The sequence below is a fragment of the Suncus etruscus genome, chromosome 10, assembly GCF_024139225.1.
Source record: "Suncus etruscus isolate mSunEtr1 chromosome 10, mSunEtr1.pri.cur, whole genome shotgun sequence".
NCBI lineage: Eukaryota > Metazoa > Chordata > Mammalia > Eulipotyphla > Soricidae > Suncus > Suncus etruscus.
In genome coordinates, this window is record NC_064857.1 from 34,560,371 (window position 1) to 34,588,368 (window position 27,998).

The 27,998-nt window shown below is 48.0% G+C and overlaps 1 protein-coding gene across 1 annotated transcript; it reads left to right on the forward strand.

Annotated features, from left to right (window-relative positions):
• On the forward strand, positions 1–27,825 carry ANKRD35 (ankyrin repeat domain 35). Its single transcript, XM_049782437.1, has 14 exons — positions 1–137; positions 8,415–8,545; positions 11,926–12,014; positions 12,713–12,777; positions 13,389–13,446; positions 13,584–13,654; positions 14,113–14,219; positions 15,522–15,709; positions 16,641–16,678; positions 17,430–19,364; positions 22,694–22,783; positions 22,989–23,054; positions 25,496–25,596; positions 26,105–27,825. Exons 1-13 carry the CDS (start codon positions 99–101, stop codon positions 25,556–25,558), a joined length of 2,940 nt encoding a protein of 979 aa, XP_049638394.1. The 5' UTR covers positions 1–98; the 3' UTR covers positions 25,559–25,596; positions 26,105–27,825.
• Positions 27,826–27,998: the final 173 nt, after the last annotated feature.

The following is a 27,998-nucleotide window of genomic DNA, read 5'->3' on the forward strand; positions in this document are numbered from 1 at the left end:
TTGGCACGGCCGCAGCCTGAGTCCCGTGGGTCGGAGAGTCCGTGGCCCCTCTCTTCCACGCGTCCCCGTCCCCCCGTGGCGTGGCCCCAGCCCCGGCCATGAAGCGCATCTTCTCTTGCTCCAGCTCGCAGGTGGCGGTAGGTGCCAAACTGGGAGGATGGGTGATGATGATGATGGGCCAAGGGTCAAGCAGGTGACAGAAATCTTGAGTCCTATCATGCGCTGCAGCCTTTTCTCTTAACAGTCTTCCTAGCTCTTCTGTTCCTCTAGGCCCTGTTTCCAGACTTCAACTAGTCTCTCCATTCTCTGCCCTCCTTTCCCTGTGCCCTTTTTTTTTTTTTTTGGTCCTCAACACCAGTAGCCCCAACTTCTGACCTTTTCCTGCAGTTCCTGCCCCATGCTAAAGATTCTGTACACTTTCTGTTCTGCCTCAGTGCAAAGCTGTTCTCATGTACCTGGGCTAAATCCCCAAATCTGATCATTCCCCAAAACTGCATTCTGTTTCCTGTGACCCCGTTTTCCAGGTCAGATTTATCCTCACAGCCCTGCCCTCCCTCGTGGTCCGACCATTTACCTCTCCCAGTCTCTATGAAGAGACTGATGCCTTCTCCATGCACCTCCACTTCAATTCCCTCTCCATCAACTGGACCCTCAAAATCTCACGAATCACTACACATCTCCCATTCAAGTGGTCCCCAGTAGCAGTTCATCCTCATTCTCCCCTTCAACGTCTTCCCTCCCTGTTTAAAGCTGTCCTTTCCCTCTCTCCCTATGCCCGGACCTCCATCTACCTATTTTCTGTGGGTTAATCTTGCAGCTGGGCCAGCCTGACAAGGCACAGACAGAGAAGGCACAGCCTGGCCGCTCCCCAGAGAGCTGGGTGAGTTCCTGCAGAATCCACCCCAGCCAGTTCTCCGCAGTTTCTGCTCATCAGACTGGTTCTCGGAGCCAAGGCCTTCTAACCACTTACTCCCCAGAACCTTCTTGGTCCCTAAACCCTCACTCATTCATCCAAAGCTTCTGCTCTCTGCTTCATTTGAGAAAGGGAAGGTGATGGTGGAATCAAGTAGGGAACCCAAGGGCATGGTTTCCCATCAGCATCATCCATCTCACTCTGTTCTTCTGGAAGGAAACACCAGGAAGGTGATTACAGAAAGCGGTGACTCAGGGAGTCTATAGTCTCTCCTCTGAAGATCTCTTGCAAAGAGACATATCCCCTATCTAGGAATGGAGCTTTCTGTGGAGATTGGGTCATTCATGCTCATGGAGAAGTGACATGGTCCTTCCTGCAGCAATCCTGCTTGGACTAACTTGTCCTTAGTGGCATTGCTTATAAGCCAACTGGAGAATGCTCAGCTCACTCTGCAAGGGCAGGTCATTGGCACCGCAAGAGAGATATGAGGCAAGAGCAGAGACTCGTTGAAGCTTGTCCTTGTCCCACTTACATCTGCTTCTCATCTGAGTTTCCACACCCCCACCAGCCAATCAAAGGGCGTTTATGGAGTGACTACCCCAGGTACCAGAAACTAAGTTGCCTTACTTCACTATGATTTTTTTTAAATTCCCATGAACTCTTCCCTAGTTTTTGAATGTCCTCCACTTTGCCCTTCCCCTGGGGTTGGTGGAGTCTGCCTCCTTCTTAGAATAGGGAGATATTTCTTATTGCTTCTCCAATCCTTGTGGGTGTCTCCTTTCTAAAGTACTGGGGTGGTTACTGGGTGGAATATGAGAATTTGAAAGCAAATGCTGTGTTTACCCCACCTCCAGGTTTGACCATGAAGAATTACCACCCGTTCTGGACTGTTCTTAATGTAACAAGATTGAAGATAGTGAGCTGGGGAGGTGGGGGAGACTTAGAGATATCTAAATGAAAGAAAGTCAGGTTGTGATAGCAGAAATCTTGAATATAAGGCCAGCCCCAACTGTTCATTGTTTCCTTATGGAACTTCTCATGAGAGAGTCTTCACCTCCGTGGGCCCATTTGACAGAAAAACATCTGATTGCCTTCCTTGCCACTCCCACAGCATGACTTCCAGATCATGCTGCAAAATTTTCTCTGCCCAGCCCCACTCACATCCCTGAGTCTGGAACCCTGCACCAGTCTGAATGCCAGTCACACTAATCTGAGTGCCCTGCACCCTCAGATTGAGATGCAGATGGTAAACTCAGTGATTACTTTCAAAATAATCTTAAAGTATCCAGAATCAGAATGATCGGCAAACAAGCAAAAGTCTAGCTCCTATCAACTTGTTTTATCTCAGTCAAGGAGAATGACTTCAGAGCACTATCTATCAGTCTGTTCTGCCTTATCAGGGTAGGGAGTACACAGAACATAGTTTTGGACAGTTGGCACCATATGAGTTCAGGGAAGTGTTGGTTGCACACATTGGGAGTCAGCTCGTGGATCCTGAGGGCAGGTTTTCTGTTCTATCTCCTGCCCTCCAGCAGTAGCTACTTTTTCTCTCTCAGTTTGTTCTACCTTGCTGAAATGCTCAGGCACACAGCCAGAGACAAGGAGAGGCTACAATTACTTCTTCAATTGCCCCCTAATCTTGATTTACAGAAATACAAATTATTCTTATTTATGAGTCTACTGATTAATTTGCTGATTACTCCTTGGAAGCTCTGAATGGAGGAGCTCAGTGGCTCTGTCCCAAGGTGCTGGAGTGAACAATGGATCACATCTTGGAATTTGGAACCCAACTCTCTCAAGTTCTGGCCATGAGGAATTTCTACCTATGGGTCAGAGAGATAATACAGGGTTTGAGGCTCCTGCTTTGCATACAGCCAACTCTGGTTGATTTCCCAACCCTAGATGGTACTGAAGTATTACAGAATGTAGCCCTGGAGGCTCTCTGAGTACTAATGAGTTTGGTTCTGGAGGTCCTCAAGCCACCTTAGTAGCATTGCAGTTTGGGTCTTGACATTGAACTGCAAACCCAGTTGTCCAACAACAGGGTTTCCTAGGTTTCTTGAACACTACTTGAGAGAAGATTTCTTTTTTTTTTTTTTTTTTTTTGGTTTTTGGGCCACACCCGGGGGTGCTCAGGGGTTACTCCTGGCTGTCTGCTCAGAAATAGCTCCTGGCAGGCATGGGGGACTATATGGGACACCGGGATTCGAACCAACCACCTTTGGTCCTGGATCGGCTGCTTGCAAGGCAAACGCTGCTGTGCTATCTCTCCGGGCCCGAGAAAAGATTTCTATTCACTCTAAATTCTAAAATTATCAGATTATAATATATATAGATTATACTACATTATTATATTATATAATAGATTATATAATAATAATATTATATATAAGATCATCTAGTCCAGTCTTTCTGGAAAACAATATGGAGATTCCTAAAATAATTGGAAATTGAGCTCCCATATGATCCAGCAGTACCCCTTTAAGGGATATACCTAGGAACACAAAAACACAATAGAAAAATGCCCTTTGCATGCCAATGTTCAATGCAGCCCATTTACAATATTGAGAATTTAAAAACAACCCAGATGCCCAACAACAGATGAGTGACTAAAGAAACTGTGGTACATATGCACAATGGAATACTATACAACCATCAGGAAAATTAAGTCATGACATTTTTCTGGATATGGAAACTACTATGCTGAGTGAAATAAGTCAGAGGAAGAGAGATAGAAACAGAATAGTCTCACTCATCTGTAGGATATAAGAAAAAATAAAGAGGGGCTAAAGAGAAAGTATAGCTGTAGGGCATTTGCCTTGCATGCAGCTAATTCAGGATGGACTGTGGTTCAAATCCTGGCATCCCATATGATCCCCCATGCCTGCCAGGAGCAATTTCTGAGCACAGAGCTAGGAGTAACCCCTGAGCGCCACCAAGTGTGACCCAAAATCCAAATAAATAAATAAATACAGTATTGTAATAATATCCAGAAACAATAGAGATGAGGGCTGGAAGGACTGGCCTATGATATGTAGCTTACCATAAAGATTGGTGAGTGCAGTTAGAGAAATAACTAACAACTGAAATAAACTAACAATTATCGTGACAATGGTAGGGAGTGAGAGAAATAGAATGCTTGTCTCAAAGACAGGCAGGGGGTTGGGGAGGAGGGATATGGGGAACATTGGTGGTCAGAAGCTTGCACTGGTGAAGGGGGAGTGTACTTTTGATGACTGAAACCCAACTACAAACATGTTTGCAATGATAGTATTAAATAAAGATATTTATAAAATATAAAACTATAAGATCATAGAAAGCATAGACTGTTTAGCTAGAAAAGAAGTATTCTAAAAAGTATCTTTTCCATTGAAATGTCTTGGCTGATACATGAGTGATGTCTTCTTCACACTTCCTTGGTTGAAAAGTTCTGGATGCAGAAACATTCAAACTACCTAGCAAGGCCAGGAAGGGTGGGGATTTGAACTAACATTTATTTTATACCTAGTCTGTGACATAAACTATACTAGGTTATTTTTATTTATTTATTTGGTTTTTGGGTCACACCCTACGGCACTCAGTGGTTACTCCCAGTTCCTCGCTCAGAAGTCGCACCTGGCCAGCTCAGGGGACCAGATGGGATGCCGGGAATTGAACCACTGTGCGTCCTACACTGGCCAAATGCCTTACCACTGTACTATCTCTCTGGCCCCTCTTTTTAAACATTTTTAAAATTTATTATAAATTAATGTTTTAGTTTTGGGGCCACCCCCAGTGTTGCTCAGGGTTTATTTCTAGGTATGAACTCAGGGATCATTCCTGGTTGTGCTCAGGGAACTGTACAAGGTGCTGGGGATTGAACCCTGGCTGACTGTGTGCAAGGCAGAGGTCCTACCTGTTATACTGTCTTTCTGGATCCATATGCTAGGTTCTTTATTAATTTTGTTTGTGTGTGTATTAACCAAACACAAGATATCAGAAATGTAAGATAGGTTCTGTATCACTGATCCACACCCCAGTTCTTTATTATCATCTTTACTGTTATGATTATATTTGGTTTTTGGGCCACACCTGGCAGTGTTCAGGACTTAATCCTGGCTCTGTACTTAGGAATCACTCCTGATAGGCATAAAAACATCTACAAAAATGGGTTGGCTCTATGCAATAGAGCTCTTTGTAATATTGCTCTAATTCCTCTTTATACTTCTTAAATTAATTAGTTTCATTTTAGGGCCACAGATGGTGGTGTTGGGAACTATGTAGTACTGGGTTTTAACTGCTATGCTATTTCCTAGCCTGTTCTGAGGTTTGATCCTAGGACCTCGCTTGAGCACTACCCCTAGCCACATCCACTGCACTCATTTGTTTATTTATAAGTTTTGACTTTTGGGGAAAATAGGGTCAAGAGATTAGCCAAGGAGAAAGTACTCCAAATAATACTTGGGAGCTATTCCTGGCTCTGTGTTCAGGGATGCCTTCTGGCAGTGCTCATAACTATATGTTATGCTGGGGATCATATGCTGCAGGTCATTCACCTGCAAGACAAATGCCTAACATTTATGTACTATCTTTCAGCCCTGGGATAATTTTTTTTTTGGATTTTTGGGCCACACCAGGTGATGCTCAGGGACTCCTGGCTATTTGCTCAGAAATCTCTCCTAGCTTGGGGAACCAAATGGGACACTGGGGGATTGAACCACGGTCCATCCGAGGCTAGCACCAGCAAAACAGATGCCTTACCGCTACTCGACACTGCTCCAGTCCTTTGGGATAATTATTTAATTAATTCATTTATTTAGGTTTGGGGACACACCTAGTGGAGCTCAGGACTTATTCTTAGCTCTGTAATCAAGAATCACTTATGATAGGGGTTGGGGGACCATTGTGGAGTCGGGGATCAAGTGAGGATCAACTGCCTGCAAGGCAAGAGTCTTAACCTCTATACTATTTCTCTCACCACAGAATCAGGATTTTACCTAGAATATTTTCATTTAAGTTTGGCTAAAGTAGTTGTCTTGAGGTAGAGTTGTAATTCCAGTTCTCTCCTTTTCCTGAGGACTTCCAGGTACCCAAGAGACATAGCTTAATGTCTTCATAACATCTTGACGTCTGTTTAGATGTGAAAAAATCGTGTTTATTTTGTCCCTTGAGAATCAACATGTTTGGAGACATCACACATCACACATGTAGACCCAGGGCAGAATGCTTTGCCTTAGAGGCAATCTTAGTCAATTTAGAAGCCAGGAAGTATGCCCATGACTCCATCACAGTGGTTTCTAGTAGAAAAAACTAGGACTGGGAATCAAAACACTACTCTCATTTTTATTCTCTATTTAGTGCTGTAACCCTGAACACAGGGTGTGATCTTACCTCAGTGGGTTTCAGGTTCTTCTCCTGTCAGGTAGATAAAAGTATATCCTCCCTGTTTTTGCCAGGGTATCCCAGAGGCCCACTGTAATAGCATTAACAACAGAAAGAATTATAGGGGCTTTCCAGGAGCATCTTAGAATTCACTAACCCCAGATACATTTATGGTTTGGTCATTGAAACTCTTTCCTATTTTTTTTGGGGGGAGGGTACATACTGGCAGTGCTCAGGTCTTATTCCTGCACAGGAATTGCTCCTGCAGTTTAGAAAACCATAGAGGATGCCGAAGATTAAACCTGGGTCAGCTGCATGAAAGGCAAATGCCCTACTCGCTGTATTATCTGTGGTCTCAAATCTTTCTTATTTTTGATGAACAGTTTTGTTTTGTTTTGTTTTGGTTTGTTTTTTTTTGGGGTCACACCTGGCAGTGCTCTGGCTGTCTGCTCAGAAATAGCTCCTGGCAGGCACGGGGGACCATATGGGACACCGGGATTCGAACCAACCACCTTTGGTCCTGGATCGGCTGCTTGCAAGGCAAACACCACTGTGCTATCTCTCCAGGCCCTGATGAACAGTTTTATTTGACTTATTCAGCTTCATTTTCCCTACCTCCTCCCAAGCCTCTTATTGAGATGACACCTAATAAAAGCAACCTCCACCACTTCCTGTTTTGGCCCAAGGATGGCATACACTGGCATGACTCTTGACGGTTTATAGAGGGCTTCTACCTACATTGGCTCATTTAACACTCACAGCACGATGAGGTAGTCATTACTGCTCATACTTTATAGATGAGGACACAGGTTAGAGGTGTTTAATGGAGCTGACTCTAGGTCACATAGATGAGAAAGTTGTTGAACCACGCCATGATGGCAGGCCTAGTGACAAAATCTTCACCTCTGACCCTTTTTACTATAATGTAGGGTTTTGTGATTATTGTTGCTATGATTGGTTTGGGGCCAATAATAGCTATTGGTTTTGGGGTAGTGCTCAGATATTACTCCTGGTTCTGAATTCAGGAATCACTACTGAGGGACTTGGGGGTACTGAAGATTGAACCCTGGTGTGCTGCACATACGGTACACAAGTGTATTCCCCACTGTACTATTTCCCTAGTCTCAAAAGAAAAATTCCATACCCACCCAGTAGTGCTCAGGAATTATTCTTGCCTCTGTGCTCAGGGGATCTTATGTGGTGCTGGGGATGAAACAAGGGTAGGCTGTGAGTCAGGCCAGGCCATACCCTCTCCTCTCTCTATCATTGCCATACATGCCATAGAATTTTATATTTTTATATTCCTCCTCCTTTCCTTTCCCCTTTTGGATCAAACCAGGCTCTTTTTTATGCTTTCATACCTGGGTGTTTTTCAAGGTTCTCTATTTCACGCTCTGTGATACTTCAATTATTGTAATTATTCCACCACCCAAAAAAAAAAAAAACACTCAAACTGGAGTGATGGAACAAAGCTTCCCCGGGTGTGGTTGTTGTCTGGGACAGCTGCTCCCTGCCAAGAACACAAGAGGGAGTGGAGGCGGGAGGCGGGGAGGCAGTGTCCTCCAGTGTGGCAGAGACCCATCTGTCCTTTAGCTGCTGCAACCAATGGAGGAAGAGCAGCAAGCCACAGGGCACAAACACAAAAGAAAAAACAGAAACTCCACTTCTCCTCTTCAAGGTGGGGTCCACAGCAAAGGGCAGAGACAGAGGGCCGACATGCAAACTCAGCTATGACCTAGAGCACTTTGGTTTGTGTGACATTGAGGCTCAGTGACAGGGACAGAAGAAGTTAGGTGAGCCCAGAGGAGAGGCCTATGTCATTGTAAGAAGAAAAATGAAGAGGGAGGATTCATGGTCATTCACCCAACCACAGTCATAGAGGTCATGAAGCAGACATGTAGAATCCTGTGCCCACAGTATCCCTTAGGGGTTTCTCACTCAGTATCTAAAGAACCTTTGGCTTCAGGTCTGTAAACACTGGCAACCATTTGTGGTGAAATACCAACTGGAGAGTATTTGACCAACTCAAGGAGAATGAGAGACTTTGGAGGCTCTGAAAGGCTCCAGGATAGCCTTTCCCCTGCTCACCTACCTAACCACCTATTTCTCTCTGTTCCCTCTGTGTGTGGCTGTGGACCAGGTGGAGAAATGGAACCGCCGTGACCAGAAGCTGCTGGATGCCGTGCAGCGGGGGGATGTGGGACGCGTGGCTGCCCTGGCCTCCAGAAAGTCAGCCCGACCCACCAAGCTGGACCCCAGTGGCCAGTCACCGTAAGTTAGCCCATTTGCACCAACCCTCACTGTGGTTCCTCCTGAAAGACTACTGTCCTGATAATGATGGAGGCAGGGACAGCCTTGGCATCAGAGCTCTTTGTCTGAACCAGCAAACACCCCAGGGTCTCCTTCTGTGGACACACTGAATGAAGGATAGAGTTAATGCCTCTGGATTCCAATTCCTGTCCCGTAGCTTAGAACAACAATGTTAGGAGAAACAAACAAACAAACAAACAAATAGGACACAATGGACCAGAGTGATAATACAGTGGGTAGGGCATTGCCTTGCATATGGCTGATTCAGGCTTGATCTCTGGCATTCATATGGTACCCAAGCCTGTGAGGAGTATTTCCTGAGTGCATAGCCAGAAATAACCCTGAGCACCACCAAGACTGGCTCCAAAACAAAACCAATAAAACATCCCACAATAATAAACAAACAAACAAACAAAAACCAGAATACAACAGGCCAGAGAGGCAGAACAGAGTAAGGCACTTGCCTTGCATTCTGCTACCCTGTTCAATCCTGGCACTACCAAGGTCCCCTGTGGCCCACCAGACGAGATTCCTGAGCACTGCCTTATGTGGGTCAACCCTCCCCACAAAACAAACAAAAACTGCACAGAGCACCTAATTTGGAAAGAAACAGAAAACCAGTTCACCCAGCATAGCAGTTTCTTTCAGTGACTGACCCCTGGGAGTGCTGGACCATTCACTGGTGCAAAGGGCAGCTGGAAAGTGGCACTTTCTGTTTTTCACTTTAAGAAGAGAAAGTTTGGGGCCAGAGAGCATGGAGGTAAGGCATTTGCCTTTCATGCAGAAGGACATCAGTTCAAATCCCGGCGTTCCATATGGTCCCCCGTGCCTGCCAGGAGCAATGTCTGAGCATGGAGCCAGGAGTAACCCCTGAGCACTGCCGGGTATGACCCAAAAACCACCAAAAAAAAAAAAAAAAAAAGAAGGGAAAGTTCCAGGAGGTACTGAGTAACCTGGTGGTGCTCAGGGCTTACTCCTGGTTTTGTACTCAGGCATCACTCCTGGCAAGGATTGGGGGACCCTGTGCAGTGCTGGGTTGACCACTTTAAGGCAAACACCTCACCCCTGTACTATGTCTGGCCCTGAGTAATATTTTTTTTCTGAAAAGGGTGATAAGACAAAAAAGTTTGGGGATTTTTGTGTGTGTGTTTTTGATGATATCCTGAAGTGTCACATTCTCTAGGAGATTGGTTAAGGTTTGCTTCCCACCAAGCTCCCAGACAGGAAAGGCAGTTCCCATTCCCCTGTCTGATTAGGTCAGGGGGAAGAGTTCCATTTGTAGAGATCTGCAAAAAATATACACAGTGAAAAGGTACAAGAATGGGTTCAGGAAATCCAGTGCTCAAGCAAGGAATTCAAACCACAAAAGCTTTCTGCTCCTAAGATGGAAGAAGACTGAAGCCCCAGCCTTCCTCAGACCCTTGCTTTTGACAAGAATCAGGTACCACTCTAGGATGGGAACTGAATACCAAGTAAGGAATAATCCAATATAGTATCATCAGGTCATACCCTAGGGTGGAGTACAATTATTGATTAGGGTAGGATCAGTAACCCAATAATATCAACTATGCTCAGGGTGAATCTGGGTGGAAATCACACATGCAGGGCAGGAATTTGACATTTATATCCCCAGCCATGCCGGCGACTTTTCTCATTGCCCAGGTAACAGGGAGACTGTGCTTGGGTATCAGGAATAGAGCGACAGCCTGAGAGTTAGAGGACTAGGAAATATTACTCTTGTCTCTGCCCATCAAGCTTTCATACCCCCAACCCTCTGCTCCCATGGGCTAACTCTTTTAATGACACAACCATACAGATAAGGTGCCTGTATCAGAGCACAGGAACTATAAACTCTGGGCACCTATCATCATCTAAGATTTCTCAGGACTTATAACTCTTATTTCTTCTGGTACTTCCTGCTGCTTGACTTTTTGTTTAGTTTGTTGTTGTTGTTGGTTTGTTTGTTTTGTTTTTGGACCAAATCCAGAAATACTCAGGGGTTTCTCTGGGCTAAGGAAGCCCAACTCTACTTAGACCGGGTGACCATATAGAATGCTGAATGTAGATTCTAACTCAATTGATTTCGTTTTGTTTTGTTTTGTTTTTGGGTTTTTTGGGCCACACCCAGTGGTGCTCAGGGGTTACTCTTCCTGGCTCTGTGCTTAGAAATTGCTCCTGGCAGCCAGGAGTAACCCCTGAGCATCAAATGGGTGTGGCCCAAAAACCAAAAAAAAAAAAAACAAAACCCAAAGGGGCCGGGAAGGTGGCGCTAGAGATAAGGTGTCTGCCTTGTAAGCTCTACCAAGGAATGGACCACAGTTCGATCCCCCAGCGTCCCATATGGTCCCCCCAAGCCAGGGGCGATTTCTGAGCACATAGCCAGGAGTAACCCCTGAGCGTCAAATGGGTGTGGCCCAAAAACCAAAAAAAAAAAAAAAAAAAGAAATTGCTCCTGGCGGGGCCGGGCGGTGGCGCTGGAGGTAAGGTGCCTGCCTTGCCTGCGCTAGCCTAGGACGGACCGCGGTTCGATCCCCCGGTGTCCCATATGGTCCCCTAAGAAGCCAGGAGCAACTTCTGAGCGCATAGCCAGGAGTAACCCCTGAGCGTCACAGGGTATGGCCCGAAAACCAAAAAAAAAAAAAAAAAAAAAAGAAAGAAATTGCTCCTGGCAGGCTTGGGGGACTATATGGGATGCCGAGTATCAAACCTGGGTCCGTCCCTGGTTGGCAGCATGCAAGGCAAGTACCCTACCACTGTGTTATCACTCTGGGCCCAATAACCCAACTCAATTGTGTGCAAGGCAAGTGCTTTTCTTACTGTACTATCACTCCAGCCTTCTGCCTCTGACTTTATGAAACTCTGCATATCACACAGGACAGTGGGAACTGCCCTCCTTGCTTCTGGGTTTGATTGGGGTGAAGAAGCACAGCAGGACAGGGCAGTGCTTGTATGACCCTTCCACTGGTTCTGGTGAGGTAGGATAGGGAAATCACTAGCCTTATATGCAGCCAGCCCCAGATTTGATGCCTGGCACCACATATGAACCACCAAACCCTTCTAGAAGTGACCACTGAGTGCAGAACCAGCAGGAATAAGCCCTGAGCACTTCAGGTACAGCCCTCAAACAAACCAAAAATATTGTCCCACTGACCAGGGAAGTAACTCACAGGGCTCGGACATCTGAGGCTCTCTACATGCCTTCGCCTGTTAATTCTCCAGTGCCACATGGTTCCCTGAGCAGGCTTAAGAGTGGACCCAAAAGGACAATAACAACAACAACAGGAAGATTCTCCCACTCCTGATCCCTTTATCCTTCTGACTCTCCACCTTGGCTCTGGCAGGTTCCATCTTGCAGCCTCCAAAGGCTTGACAGAATGTCTGACGCTGCTGCTGGCCAATGGGGCTGATATCAACAGCAAGAATGAGGATGGTGAGTCCAACCACTTGCTCCACTCTGTCCAGCAGAGTGAGGTCCAGTTCTGGGTCTTCTCCAACCAATGCCCCAGGTTCTATTTTCTATATTGTTTGTTTGTTTTTGGGCCACAACTAGTGATGTTCAGGAATTACTCCTGGCTTTGCACTCAGAAATTGCTTCTGGAATGCTCATAAATCATATGGAATTACAAAAATTGAATCTGGGTCGGTCCTGGGTTGGCCATGTGCAAGGCAAATGCCTTATTGCTATGCTATCAGTCTGGCCCCTCTCCTAAATTCTATTTGTTTGTTTGTTTGATTGGGGCCACATCCAGCAATGCTACTGGCTCTGCACTCAGGGATCACTCCTGGAAGTGCTCAGGGAACCATACAGGATGCCAGAGATAAAACTGAAACCTGGAATGGCTGTGTGCAAGGAAAATGCTCTACCCACTGTACTATCACTTTGGCCCCTCTCCACTAAACTCTGACTAATCACTTGCCAGGGTCTTCTGCACAGTCTGCGTTCACCTCATCCTCACTCCCTCCTCCACCCAGAGACCAGGCACTGGGGGAACAGGAATTTCTGGGGTAACAAGAATTTGTGGCTGTAGCTTCTCTTTCTAATCTCCCTCTGATTATCTTGCGTCCGTCCCAGTCCCTGGTGAGTCACTGACAAGCACGGAGCATCCCTTCCTCCCTCTCTCCTTCCAGGCAGCACCGCCCTGCACTTGGCCACCATCTCCTGCCAACCTCAGTGCGTTAAGGTCCTACTGCAGGTAAGAGCCTTCCTAGTGTTGTTTTGAAAAGAAGACACGAACCCAGACTCTCCCAGCTTTGTCTTATAACTGCAGAAAATGTTCAGCCAAGTGCATTTCTCTCATTTCCAATAAATATCATAGGAATTATGTATTCAAGGGCTCACACATATCTTCGTGACATGTCTTGGGTATTAGCACCAGCTTTCTTAGGGAGAGCACATCAGATGGTGCTCAGGGTTTACTCTCAGCCCTGAGGACAGGGTTCACTCATGGCAGGGCCAGGGGACCATATAGGGTGCTGGGGATCAAACTCTGGCCTCCCTTGTGCTAGCAAGTGCTGTATTATTGCTCCTATCTCAAGGAGAGTCCAAACACTAGCTCTTATTGTTGCTCTTAAAGGCTAGTCACAAAGCAGCATTACAAGCGACAGTAAGGGTATTTTCATGTGGACAGAAAGGATTCACTCACAGAGACTAAGTCCTGGGGTGATGAGCAGGTAGAAGGTGGTAGCAGGTTCCAAAAAAGCAATGCTGTTCATTGTGGAGGATTCAGTTCATAGTCTAGGAAGTCACTGCATCCTAGGGATGTTTCCATCCTTCCATGCTGCTTTCCTTTCTGGCTGTTCCCAGCATGGAGCCAATGAAGATGCTGTGGATGCGGAGAACCGAAGTCCGCTGCACTGGGCAGGTGTGTGCTGCTATGGATGGGAGACAGACTGCAGGGACCTTGGGAGGGGTATAGGAGGCATGGGCCAGTGCTGACTGCTGAGCAGATCTGAGGAGGCACCTCACTGCTTCTCAACAATTCTGCCTTCACCATCCTAGCCTCCTCTGGCTGTGCTTCCAGTGTGCTCCTGCTGTGTGACCATGAAGCCTTCTTGGATGTCCTAGATAACGTGAGTGCCACAGATAGCTGGGCAGGACCCACATGGAGGCGGGAGGCTGCTGCCTGCTTTCAGGCTCGCTGGCCAAGTTTCATGCCCAGGACTGACTGGCTCTGCAGCCTTCTCATCTGCAACTCTTCCTCCCAGAGAGGAGAGAGAAAGTCTTGGCTCTGACCCAGGTTCTCAAATTTATTTGGACCTTTTTTAGAAAAAACCCTCAGTGAGCCCCACAGAAAATCACCCCTTTTTAAATAGAAAGAGAACACTTTCCCCAACTGCATCTAAGACTTACTACTGCCCATCTGGATCTGAGTCATTCCAACAGCTCCAATTTGGAAAACACTGGAACATCCATTTGAACCTCTATTTGGAACATGTACCCCATGCTCTGGATAACTTCTCCTTTGGGATCTGGTAAGACTATGTGAGGCCTCTGACTCCTAATAAACACCTTCTCACAATCTGTGCAGGATGGACGTACCCCGCTGATGATTGCATCCTTGGGTGGCCATGCTGCCATCTGCTCACAGCTGCTGCAGAGAGGCGCCCGTGTCAACGTCACGGACAAGGATGACAAGTGAGCCCCAGGCCCAGGCCCTGAGGAGCTACTGGGCAAAGAGTGCGTGTGCATGCTCACATGTGTGTCTGTATGTGAGCACACATGTGCATGTATGTGTGCGCAGTGGAAAAGTGGGTCTGTGAGTTTGGGAACTTCCTCTGCCTGGTGGGTCAGAACAACCCCTGGCACGTTTCCTGTTTGTGAGCTGAGCTGAGCCAATTTTTCTTATACTTTCCTGTTGAGCCCTTGTCTGTGTAGTGCACACAACTCTTCTAATTAAGAATTTACTTCTGGGGGCCCGGAGAGATAGCACAGTGGCGTTTGCCTTGCAAGCAGCCGATCCAGGACCAAAGGTGGTTGGTTCGAATCCCGGTGTCCCATATGGTCCCCCGTGCCTGCCAGGAGCTACTTCTGAGCAGACAGCCAGGAGTAACCCCTGAGCACCTCCGGGTGTGGCCCAAAAACAAAAACAAAAAAAAAGAATTTATTTCTGGGGGCTGGAGAGATAGCATAGCAGTAGGGCATTTGCCTTAGACACTAAAGGACAATGGTTCGAATCCCGGCATCCCATATGGTCCCCCGAGGCTGCCAGGAGCGATTTCTGAATGTAGAGTCTGGAGTAACCCCTGAGCACTGCCGGGTGTGACCCAAAAACCAAAAAATAAAATAATAAAAAAAAGAATTTACTTCTAATTCTTTATTACTGGGGCCGAGCAGTAGGGTGTTTGCCTAGTATGTGGCTGACCCGTAGCAGGCCTGGGTTCGATCCCCAGCATCCAATAAGGTCCCCTGAGCCTGCCTGGAGAGATTTTTGAGCACAGAGCCAGGAGTAACCCCTGAGTGGCACTGGTATGGCCCCAAAACAAAAACAAAACTAATTCTTTTTTTTTTTTTTGGTTTTTGGGCCACACCCTTTTGACGCTCAGGAGTTACTCCTGGCTATGCGCTCAGAAATCGCCCCTGGCTTGGCGGGACCATATGGGACGCCGGGGGATCGAACCGTGGTCCATCCTATGCTAGCGCTTGCAAGGCAGGCACCTTACCTTCCCGGCCCCAAAACTAATTCTTTATTACTTTATTTGGTATGTTGCTCTTATTGGGGGGGGGGAGGGTGCCACACGTGGCGGCGGTGCTCAGGTGTGATACCTGTTGTATCACTTTGGCCCTGACCCCTGGGTTTTCTGTGGAAAAGTCTGATCCCATACTTTTCCTCGGCAGTTGTTGTCTGTAGCAGTTGTATCTGTCCAACACAAAGCCTATGAGTGGACTGTTTGGATGTGACACTCCTGGGTTCCACAGTTTCCATCTGTCCCCCTACAGATCGGCGCTGATCCTTGCCTGTGAGAGAGGCAGTGCAGAGGTGGCAGAACTGCTTCTGAGCCATGGAGCTGATGCAGGGGCCCTGGACAGCACCGGCCATGATGCTCTGCATTACGCCCTGCGAACTCAGGATCAGGCACTGTGGGAGCTGCTGCGGCAGGCCCTAGACAGACGGCGGCGACGGGGAGGTAGTGTCTATTTATCTGTACTGGCTTCAAGACTCTCCTCAACAAGCTCAGAGCTGGCTGGATGTACTGTGTTTGACCTCTGCATGCTGCAGACCAATCTTCAGTTTCTGGAACTGCTTGGTCCTTTGATCTGAGTGCAGAGAACAGAGCTAAGAGTAGTCCTTCAGTACCTCTGGGTGTGAAAAACTGAGAGGGGAAAATGATTAGAACAAAACTCAGGCCTGAGTGATAACACAGCACTTTGGGTATTTGCCTTTCATCTGATCAATCTGAGTTTTATCTCCAGTATCCCATATGGTTCCCTGCATCCCATATGGACCCCAAGCACTGCCAGTAATGATTCCTGAGTAGAGAGCCAGGAATTACCCTTGAGTACCACAGGGTAGGCTCCACTCCCCCCCAAAATAAAACCAAAACTAGTTCGCTTAATCGTTAATAGACCATCTGATTATTTTCAAGTTACTAAATTTTCAAGATATAGTATGTTATGAGAAGACCACAAATTCTTCAAAACATGGTCAGACGATTGTCTCTGCTGACAGCAACTCTGGTCCTGTCACCAGCATAGCACAGTTGTCATTATAAGACCATCGTCATTGCTGATCAGTCTGTCTTGCCCTCCCACAATGTCAAGCTCTTAGATGGCTGGCCATGTCCACTGTACTTGCCAATAAAACCCTGGTGCCCATACCAGTGTGTGCCTGGCACAGTGGCGAGTGAGTAAACTGATGAATGAACCAGTGGGGCCAGAGAGAGCACAGGGGAAGGTAGTCAGTTGCCTTGCACACAGTCAATCCAGGTTTGATCCTTAGCACTATAAACGGTCCTTAGAGCGCCACCAAAAGTAGTCTCTGAGCCCAATCCTCTCCCCGTACTCCACCCAAAGTAGCCTCTCTGAGGCTCATGCTTCCCCCCCTATCTTTTCCTACAGGTCAGGGGCTAGTTCAACATCCAGATGCTGTGTCCAAGGTAAGGCCCCAAGTACCTCCCATTTTCTCTTCTGCCCAAAATCGAGCTTATTGAGATATCTCCCAAAGATGATATTGTGGCTGAGAGAATTTCACCCTGCTGGTAAAAAGATAGCTCAAGTGGTAGAGCATTTGCTAAGTGGAGCCTCGTGTTTGATCCCAGTAATTATATGTCCCCCATCCCAGCACTGTTAGTTGCAAACCTGTGAGTCCCAAGCAAAACTGAGAGTAGTCTCTCCAAAAATATATGATCAGGGCCTGGAATGATAATACAGCAGCTAAGGAGCTTGTCTCACTGGCAGTTGGCCTGGCCTTGATCCCTATTATCACACAGGGTCCTCTGAATACTGCCAGGTGTACCCTTCCTACACACAAAATACATTTTAGGAACAGAGGAGAGAGCCGAAAGGGCTGAGCATAGACTTCGAATGTGGGAGGCCCACGTCTTATTCTTAGTACCACATAGACTCCTGAGCATAGCCAGAAGCAAACACCATCAGTAGATGTGACCTAAAATCAAAACGAAGCAAAAGTTAAAAAAAAAAATGCAAGAGATGAGTCAGGGAGATAGCTCAAAGGTTTGGAAAGCCTGTCTGCGTTTGATTCTGGGCACTGCATGGTTCCCAAGCACAGCCTCTAGTAGCTCCTGAAAGAGCACTGCCAGGAGTGTTTTGGGATCACACTTTACAGTCCTGGATAAGGAAAGAGTAACTGAGGACGAGGGAAGCTTCACCATTCTGTATTTAACCTAGGTCTCTGCCAATGAATCTCAGGCTAGCTGCAGCTCTAGGAGTCCATGGAGAGCGGAGCTGGAGGCGGAGGAGCAAGGAGAGGAGGAGGGCGAAGACCCTTGCCCAGAGAAGTGGAGGAGCAAATATGAAGAGGAGCAGAGGAAAGTGTCTCAGTTGGAGCAGGAGCTGGAGCTGAAGACGGAAATGTGCAGGGCTCAGGCAGAAGCCTATATGGACCTGGAGAACCAGATCAGAGAACGAGTGCAAGAGCTGGGGAGCCTCTTATCCCGGGAGCCAGGCACAGGGGGTGGCCAAGGCTGCAGCGACAGGCCCGGAGGGGACGGTATGGAAGAGGGCGGTCCGCTGGACCTGTTGGCTGAGCGCATACAGGAGCTGAAGAGACAGCAGCAGGCCACAGGGCCAAATTCTCCCTTAGCTCCCTGCGCTGCAGAGAAGCCACATAGCGGTCATGGAGGGATCCAGCCAGAAGTACAGGGACCCCTGCAGAGTCCAAAGTCTGAGACCGTCAGGGAAGTCACAGGACAGGTAGTGACGCCCTGGGAGGCACAGGCCCTGAGCCCTAAGCTTGCCCATCAGTTGCAGACAGGCCAGAAGGGGAGAGAGCAGGCCTCAGGGGTGGAACCAGCGGTGGAGCCCGGGGGCTCTGCAGCTCTGAACCAGCTTCTGCTACAGCTCAGGGATGAGCTAGCGGCCGTGTGGCGAGAAAAGGAGGCTGCCCGGGGAGCACTGTCCAGGTCGAGCCAGGAGGGAGTTGTGAGTGTCCCCAAGGCGGAGGCTGCGGCTGCTGCCTGGGAGAAGATGGAAGCCAGGCTGGAGAAAGTGTTGGTGAGGCTGGACCGGGCTAAGATGGGGCTGCAAGCAAATGCTGAGGGGCAGGGAACCCCTGGAGCTGTGGCTGAGACGGAAGAGACGGAAGTGGGGGTGCCAAAAGCCCCAGGGGTCCGAGGAGAACCTTTGGGGGGCCCTGGAGGGGAGCAGGTGGCTGGAGGTGGCGCGGGCAAGGTGCAGCTGGAGAAGGAGGTGTCGGCGCTGAGGCAGAGCAACAGCAACTTGCTGGAGGAGCTGGGCGAGCTGGGTCGAGAGCGACAGCGGCTGCAAGGGGAGCTGCGGGCCCTGAGCCAGCGGCTGCAGCGCGAGTTCGTGCCGAAGCCCGAGGCTCAGGTCCAGCTCCAGCAACTGCGGCAGAGCGTGGGGCTGCTGACCGACGAGCTGGCCACGGAGAAGGAAGCCACAGAGAAGTTACGGGCACGCCTGGCTTCGCAGAACAGCGAGCTGCGGGGGCTCTGGGACTGCCTGCCCCCCGATCTGGTGGGCACGGGGCCCGGGGCGCCCGCCGACCCCTTGCATCAGTTGCAGGCCTGCGTGCGAGCCTTGGTGCAAGGGCACTGCGAGGCCCAACAGGTGCTGGCAAGGCTGCGGGAGGAAAATCAGCAGCTTCGGGGCTCGGCCTCGTGGTCGGGGGACCCCAGCGTCGTCTCCCCCGAGGTCGCAGCCGTGCCCCAGGTGGCGGCCCTGGAGCAAGACCTGGGCAAGCTGGAGGAAGAGCTGCACGCCGTGCAGGCCACGATGCGCGGCAAGAGCCAGGAGATCGCCAAGCTCAAGCAGCTGCTCTACCAGGCCACGGAGGAGGTGACGGAGCTGCGGGCCCGGGAGGCGGCCAGCCTGCGGCAGCACGAGAAGACCCGCGGCTCGCTGGTGGCCCAGGCCCAGGCGTGGGGCCAGGAGCTGAAGGCGCTGCTGGAGAAGTACAACGCCGCTTGCCGCGAGCTCAGCCGCCTGCGCAACGAGGCCGCCGACGAGCGCCGCGGGGCCGCCGAGCAGGAGCGTCGAGCCGAGGAGCTGCGAGCGCGCTCCGAGCAGTTCGAGAAGACGGCCGGGGCGCTGCGGGACAAGGTGGAGCACCTGCTCGGGGCCTGCCGGGACAAGGAGGCCAAGGTGAGCGCCACGCGAGGATCTCGGGAGCCCGGACCTGGTTAGTAAGTTGCACGGGGCTGGGTCCGAGAAGAGAAGAGGAAAGGCGCGAGCAGAAAGAAGGCAGAAGGGGCCTGAAAGTGCAGCCAGTTGCAGGAGCCCTGGGATGGCCCAGGACATGTGATTCTCTAGCACAGGGGGGATCCCCGGTTGGATTCCCAGGGCAGAGGGAAGCGGTGCAAACTGGCTGTTGCGAGGAAGGGGGCTGGAAAGAGGGCTGGAAGGTGGAGGCTGCCATGGTTTGGCTCCACTGGACGGCAGGCAATGGCCCCCTGAGCTCTGTCTGCTTGTGATCAATAAAAGAGAGGGAAAAAAAAGTAGGGTCAGGAACTAGTTCTAAGGGCTGGGATTTGGGATTCTGTCTTCAGCACCCTATGGAACAGCAGCACCTCTAGAAATGCATTAACTTGGAACTGGGAAGTAATACCCCTGAGCATCACCAGGTGGAAGGAAGGAAGGAAGGAAGGAAGGAAGGAAGGAAGGAAGGAAGGAAGGAAGGAAGGAAGGAAGGGAGGGAGGGAGGGAGGGAGGGAGGGAGGGAGGGAGGGAGGGAGGGAGGGAGGAAGGAAGGAAGAAAGGAAGGAAAGAAGGCAGGCAGGAAGGAAGGAAGGGAGGGAGGGAGGGAGGAAGGAAGGAAGGGAGGGAGGAAGAAAGGGAGGGAGGGAGGGAGGAAGGAGGAAGAAGGAAGAAAGGAAGGAAGGAAAGAGGGCGGGAGGGAAGGAAGGAAGGAAGGAAGGAGCTGAGTGGTAGGGTGTTTGCCTTGCACAGCCAACCCAGGACGGACAGACAGTAGTTCGAATCCCGGCATCCCATATGGTCCCCCGAGCCTGCCAGGAGCGATTTCTGAGTACAGAGCCAGGAATAATCCCTGAGTGCCGCCGGGTGTGACCCAAAAATAAATAAATAAATAAAAGAAGGAAAGAAAGGAAAGAAAACTGGGCTACAGCCTGTAGTACCTCTTTCCTCGCTCACACTTAACATTAGGGTAGGGTTTCCAAGTTTCAGCTCTTCTGCTGAGTATCACTGCAGAAGAAAAGAGGTGAGCACCCAAGTATTAGATACCAGGACTTCCCAATGATTTCTAAGTTTACAGCTGTCTAAGAGACAAGGTTAATGAATTCTAATGACCTGTTTATCACTGAATTTAGTATTTCTTTACTTTTTATTTCCAAAAAGTAAAACCAGGCTTTATTGGAAGGCACTGAGGAAGGAGAGTAAGAAGATAAGAAAGGGAGAAAGCAATACACTCAAGAGAACACAGGCTTCTCCAAAGGTGGAGAGAGCCTCTGGACACAACCTAGCGTAAAAGTAGGAAAATCCGGGGCCAGAGAGATAGTATGGAGAGACAGCATGGAAGTAAGGCGTTTGCCTTGCATGCAGAAGGACTGTGGTTCGAATCCCGGCTTCCCATATAGTCCCCTGTGCCTGCCAGGGGCGATTTCTGAGCATAGAGCCAGGAGTAATCCCTGAGCGCTGCTGGGTGTGACGCCTCCCCAAAAATAGGAAAATCCATAGCTCAAGAGGTAGGGTGTGGGTTACTTGTACATGTGGGGACCATGTTCATGGGCCCAGGGAGCATAAGTACTTGAATTTAATATTTCTTGACCTACCTATGCAACAGTGAGCTCAAATTTTTAATTAAAACATTTGTATAAGATTAAATTTATAATGTTTATAAATACAAGCAATAGGCCTGGGAGATGGGCCAGAGGGTTCATGCCTTGCATGTGAGAGCTGGTTAGATTCCTGGTACCCCATGGTTCCTCATGCACTAAGGGGAGTGACCCCTGAAGCTGGGAGTAGCTACTAAGCACTGCAACAATACAAATATATTTAAAAAATAAGTATTAAAACAAAACAAAACAAAACAGGGGGCCAGAGAGATAGCATTTGCCTTGCATACAGAAGGACAGTGGTTCAAATCCCGGTATTCCATATGGTCCCCCGAGCCTGCCAGGAGCAATTTCTGAGTGCAGAGCCAGGAGTAATCCCTGAGGGCTGCCAGGTGTGACCCCCCCCCAAAAAAAACAAACAAACAAACAAAAAAAAGGAGTATGTACTTTACATATTCAGAATGCAGAGAAATATAAGGAAAGTAATGCAGAATGGGAATCTATAAGGTGGGGTTAATTAAAGATTGGTGTTGGGGCTGGAAAGATAGCATGGAGGTAGGGCATTTGCCTTGCATGCAGAAGGACGGTGGTTCAAATCCTGGCATCTCATATGGTCCTCCGAGCCTTCGAGGAATAATTTCTGAGCATAGATCCAGGAGTAACCCCTGAGTGCTGCCTGGTGTGACCCAAAAACCAAAAAAAAAAAAAAAAGATTGAATTTGAAGAAGAGACATAAGTAGACAGATAGGTGCCAGAGAAATATGATAGGGGTGTGGTGAATGCCTTGCATGCAGCTAATCCAGGTTTAATCAGGAACCACATATGGCCCCTGAGCTCTGCCAGGAGTAATTCCCGAGCACAGTCAAGTGTGACCCTAAAATAAAACAGACAAACAAAACTTGCTTTCTGGTCTTGGGTTAGTTATTTAATCCTCAGTTTTCTCTGGTATAAAAAGGGTAGGGTTGATATACATTATCGAGATCACTTTGAATAAGCAGTCATATTTAACATACACAGACAATTATTGGCATAGAAGTACCAGGAAAAGTTATCGGTTGTGGGTAGGATGCTTGCCATACATATAACTCACCTGGGGTTGATTCCCCAGCACCCCAGATGGTTCTCTTAATCACCCTTTCCACCCCAAGTAAAGAGTAAGCCCTGAGCACACTTGACCCAAAATCAAACAAAATGTTAGTGTTATTTCTACTACTACTGTTATTATTTCTTCTTCTTTCTCCTCTTCCTCCTTCTCCACTACCACTACTACATGACTGCTGGTTATCATTAACTGAATTTATGTCCCAGCCTTACGAAACCTACACAGGCTGATCACAGAAGTGGGAGAGGGTCCAGTACAGAGCTAAGAGTACAGTCCAGGTGTCTAAGAAGATTCAGCTCAAATCAGCACCTGTTAGAAGTATGATTTTTGGCAAGTCACCCATTGTCACATGAATGAATCTTTTCCTGGGAAAAGTACTGCTCTTCTCAGAAGCTCACTGTATTGAGCAGCAAATGACTCTGTACACTGAAGTGCCTGGCAGGTCAAAAACTCAGTAAAGGAAAAAAAAAAAAAAAAAAAAAACCAGTACAGGAAGGGAACCCCATCCCTGGGTGTCAATGTGGTGGGAAATGACTAGGACTTGATGAGCCTCTTTCTTTCTTTCTCTTTGGGGTCAGATCAAGGAGCTATTGAAGAAGCTGGAAAAGCTCTCTGAGGAAGTACTTGCAGTTAGAAGTGAGAATGCCCATCTGGCTGTGCAGCTACAGGTATGCTTTATGCTTTACCCCAGGGAAGTGGACACTCCTAGGTAGAAGGCTGTGGGATGGCATGACAGGTGTGTGGGAGATCCTGGTGGGTGGGTGAGGCTGTGAACAGAGTTGACCACCTTATTTCACAGCTTCTTACACTTAGATGGGCCAGGGTGAGTGTGGGAGGGTGGGCACAAAATCTCTCTTTGATGCTTGCTCCCAGGATTCCCAGAAGAATCATCAAGAGATCATCTCCACCTACAGAAACCATTTGCTGAATGCAGCTCAGGTGAGTGTGGCAGAGATTTGGACAAGGGAGAGACACAGAACTGGGCCCCGTCTCTCACCTCCCCAGAGCTGTCATTTCTCAGAGACCTGGATTTTGAATGGGTGAAGGCTTTGGATCTAACTACATAGTAGAGAGGCCAGAGCTATATAGCACAGAGATAAGGCGTTTGCCTTGCACGCTGCTGACCTGGGATGGACCCAGCATCCCATTTGGTCCCCCGAGTCTGCCAGGAGTGATTTCTGAGTGCAGAGCCAGAAATAAACCCCTAAGCACTGCCGGGTGTGGCCCAAAAACCAAAACAACAACAACAACAAAAAAACAAAATAAACAAACCAAATAAACCCCCAACAACAACAATTCTTCTGGGCCCAGAGAGATAGCACAGTGGCACTTGCCTTGCAAGCAGACGATCAAGGACCAAAGGTGGTTGGTTCGAATCCCGGTGTCCTATATGGTCCCCCATGCCTGCCAGGAGCTATTTCTGAGCAGACAGCCAGGAGTAACCCCTGAGCACCGCCGGGTGTGGCCTAAAAACAAAAAAAAAAAAAAACAAAAAAAAAAAAAAACAAACAAAAAAAAGAATTCTTCTAACCACATAGTTGAAAAAGTTGTGTAAATAGCAGAGGTGCTAGCTTCCTTTTTGGCCTTTACAACTCCCTGGTATACTCTAAGGTAGGGGTCTCAAACTGGCGGCTGGCCGGCCGTTTGTGGCCCTCGTTCAACATTTTGTGGTCCCTGGCTGGCCCCAAATATCACAGTATTCGCGATTATTTGCTTACCGAATAATCGCAAAAAAAAAAAAAGAATCACATTAGTAAGAAAAAAATCCATGTACATGGAAATGTAAAAAATACTATGCCTCTAATGTTTAAGGAGTTACGTAAGTTTTATGGCTTTAGTTTGCCTGTGTGCTGTTAAGAAATATTATAATGTGTTACAATCTGGGGACTTGAGGGACAAAGTAATTGTACATGGATTCTGTTTTATCTTAATGTTCTTTGGCTGAAAGTTCAAAGTTATCAGCAAGGGGACTTCTGAGAATTATGTTATGGGTGATTGTCCTTCCACTGTAACTTTACCTTGTCCTCTTTCTTTGCATCTTTGTTCTCATAATTAAAAATAAAAAATTAAAAAAAAAGAAAAATATCGCATTAAACATTTGCATACCCGTTCGGGGTATGCAAATGTTTAATGCGATTTTTTTTCTTACTAATGCGATTTTTTATTGCGAATATTCAGTAAGCGAAATCCCTTATGCGGCTCTACCTCACCCTGACTTTGCCTCCTGCGGCCCCCAGGTAAATTGAGTTTGAGACCCCTGCTCTAAGGCCTTCTTTTTTCCCAAAAAAATTGTGTTTTTTTTTTTTTGTTGTTGTTTGTTTGTTTTTGGATCACACCCAGCGGTGCTCAGGGGTTACTCCTGGCTCTATGCTCAGAAACCTCCCCTGGCAGGCTCGGGGGACATATGGGATGCCGGGATTCAAACCACCGTCCTTCTGCATTCAAGGCAAACGCCCACCTCCATGCTATTTCTCCGCCCCCCCCCCCAATTTTTTTTTTTTTTTTTTGGTTTTTGGGCCACACCCAGTGACGCTCAGGGGTTACTCCTGGCTATGCGCTCAGAAGTTGCTCCTGGCTTGGGGGACCATATGGGACGCCGGGGGATCGAACCGCGGTCCATCCGAGGCTAGTGCAGGCAAGGCAGGCACCTTACCTCTAGCGCCACCGCCCGGCCCTTTTTTTTTTTTTTTGCGCCCCCCCCAATTTTTTTAAAATTTTATTTATATTTATTGATTGGTTTTTGGGCCACACCCAGTGGTGCTCAGATGTTACTCATGGCTCTGCACTCAGAAATCGCCCTTGGCAAGTTGGGGGACCATATGGGATACTGGTAATCGAACTGGGTTTCTCCCGGGTAAGCTGCATTCAAAGCAAATGCCTTACCTCTGTGCTATCTCTTCGGCCTCACTCTAAGGCCTTTTAATGACCTTACTCAGTTTCCTTCTGAGCCAGATTACTCCTACTGGACAGGAGAAAGAGTACTGACTTGGATTTAGTTGTGTGCACAGTTCTATAGAGGGTCCTCCGAGTCTCACCAGTAGTGAATCAGAAATAAGCCCTCAGCACTACCAGGTGTGTCACCCCCCCATTATTCCCAAGGAAGAGGTAGGTGGTTTGCTCCTTCATTAACAATAACTACCAAGAATCACCTATTGTGTCATAGGTATCTGAGCTCATATTCATAGTTGTCCCCCACAGCAGTAAGGAGAGTAGACAGATGGCCTTCCTTGTGAAGATTAGTGTATGGTTATGGAGAGGTCAAACTTCATGACTAAGGGCACATTGTAGATTCCATTCCATGATGCCTCAGGAGCTGTCCCCCTTCTCTGTCTCCCCATTTTTTACTTTTCATCTTTTTCTTTCTTTCCTGCAACCTCTAGGGCTACATGGATAAGGAGGTGTACAATATTCTACTGCGTATTCTCAGCAAACAGGAGGACTGAGGCAGCCTGTAACTCGAGGGAGATGGGGTTTCTCTATCGTGAGTAGTGGATTGAGGGTAATAAGGGAGAAAGGACCTATGAAAGGAGGCCAGAGAATGGGCATTCAATGCTCCCTTGGCTGCTACTGGTGGTGGCAGGCACCTAGAAGTCTGGCAGGGGATTGGGTGCTGGAGTGAAGACAGTTGAGAAGACCAGAGTAGGGGTGGGAGGAGAGATATTACAGGGGTTAAGGCAAGGCACTTGATTTGCCTGTGGCTGACCTGGGTTCAATTCCTAGAAAGCATTGTATTTGGCTGGCTGAGTATGAGAGATGGGACCATGGTGTAAAATTGTTTTCTAGCCTGTTCTTTGCAAAGGTCAAGATCTTGCTTGCATTCCTGCATCAGAAAGTAACTAGCTATCTTTGGCCCATCTCTCACCCCTATGAAAGTGACTACCTTCTCCCAGTCCAGATGGATGAGGACCCTGTGGACATCTGGGCCTGTGTGGGAGGAGATGGAAATCTGTTAAGTGTAAATACTTCATCCTCAAATATTCTTCTTTCAGAATGTAAGACCTTTCCTGATTACCAAGACCCTGGTGCTGGGGTTTTGGCTACAAGGGTCATCATGGGGTGGTGTCAACTGACCAGGACTGCTGACCTGAGGACCTGAGCCCTGAAATCAACATGGATGAGGCCCAGGATGTGTTCGCGAAAGCCAGCTCTATGGGAAATAAAGCCAGAGACAGGATGGTATCTGTCTAAAGTCAGAGGGGAGCCAGACAAGAAATCTATTTTTTTAATAATACAAATGGCCCCTGAATTCAGAGGTTTACAATCCTTTATTATGATCCATTGCATATATTTTAATACGGATATGCATATCTGAAGTATTAGTAACCTTTACTCTATTTTCTGCTATTACACAACACTAAAAAAATACTGATCACAAAGAAAACTATTTTATAGAAAATTGAAGAAGCTAAGGGGGGGGGGGCAGAAGGGAAAATGCTTTACATCACAAGACCCACAATCTGAAAACGGCCCTCCTTGAAAATGGGTGTAACATTTTTCCTTTCTTTTTCTCAAACCTTTTCTGAAGGGTCTACATAGCTCTCCTTTTCATGTGGAATCCATGATATTTTTAAAGATCAAGGCTAAATCAGGTAACTAGATTGGAAAGAAATTTGATTTCTGGGGAGGAAAGAGGGAATACTCAGAGCTGGATTCTTCTCAACCACTCAGTTCTCAGATTGTTTAAAAAAAAAGTCCCTTTTGGTCACTTCACTGGAGCCCCTCCCCTTCTTGCCAATCCCACCACCATCACCATCACTACAGTGAGGTGAGAGAGGCTGAATCCCCAGAGTCTGGCCCCACAAGGCTCCTCCCACCACCTCACTCCAGCAGCTGAGTTTGGCAAGAGGAAGGCAGGAAAGAGTTGGACTGGGAGGATCCGCAGGGAGGAGTTGCCTTGGAAGCCTTGCTGCACCAGGGCAGCAGAGCCTGGCCAGGAAAGCAGCTACAGACACAGGGTCCCAGCCAAGGGGAGGGTCTTCCTGAAGGCCTGCGTAGCTGAAAGAGGTTCTGCTTGAAGGCTGGGTAGAGGAAAGAGGAGGGACAGAGGAAAGTGAGAAGGAGCAGAGGAAGAGCAGTAATCTCCAAATGGTTTCTGCTAAGGGGGAAGAGAACTTTTTCCTTCCTGTTTTTGGAGTCACGAATATAAATGTTGCACCATTCACATATTTTAGCTGTGTGGTGTGAGAAGAAAGAAGCTGTCCAGAACAGGATCAGAAGAGATAGTTTGGCAAAGCTCAAACAGGAACCAGGAAAAGGCCTTGGGGCCTGGTTAGGGAATTCTGGAAGCTGATCCTAAATCATTCCTGCCACGAAGGGGGTTAGGGGTGGAGGCGGAAGCTAGTGTTAACACAGGCCAACTTAACTTGGGTTCTGTGAACCATTTCCTCTCTCCACAAACCTGTGAACTTTTAGCCCAACAGCACTAAGTCCTGAAATGGTCCCTTGTCTCGTAAATGCATCTTTTCTGAAGTAACTCGGGCTCTTTCTGGTTATCTGATGGAGCCTATGGCTACCCAGCTTCCAGGCTTCAGATCCTGGCAATGAAAGAGGAGAGTATGAAGATTAGTGGTCCAGGAAGAGTTCAGACTACATCACTAAATGCCCTCATGAGGACTGGAGAACTACAATGGGGGTAAAGAACTGGCCTTGATGCACTCCATACAATTTTGATGCCTAGTGGTGAATAGGGTCTTCAAGCACAACATTGGGAAAGGTAGCCCCCAATACTCCTCCCCCACAAATGTTCTCAGAAACTCACTCCTGTGTGTAATTCCCCTCCTTTCTCAAGAACATAGATTATTAAATGGATATTCTATTCGGGGAAATGGCTATGTATTGTGACTGGAGACAGAAAAGTGTGCTGACCTCAGGGAACTCATACGA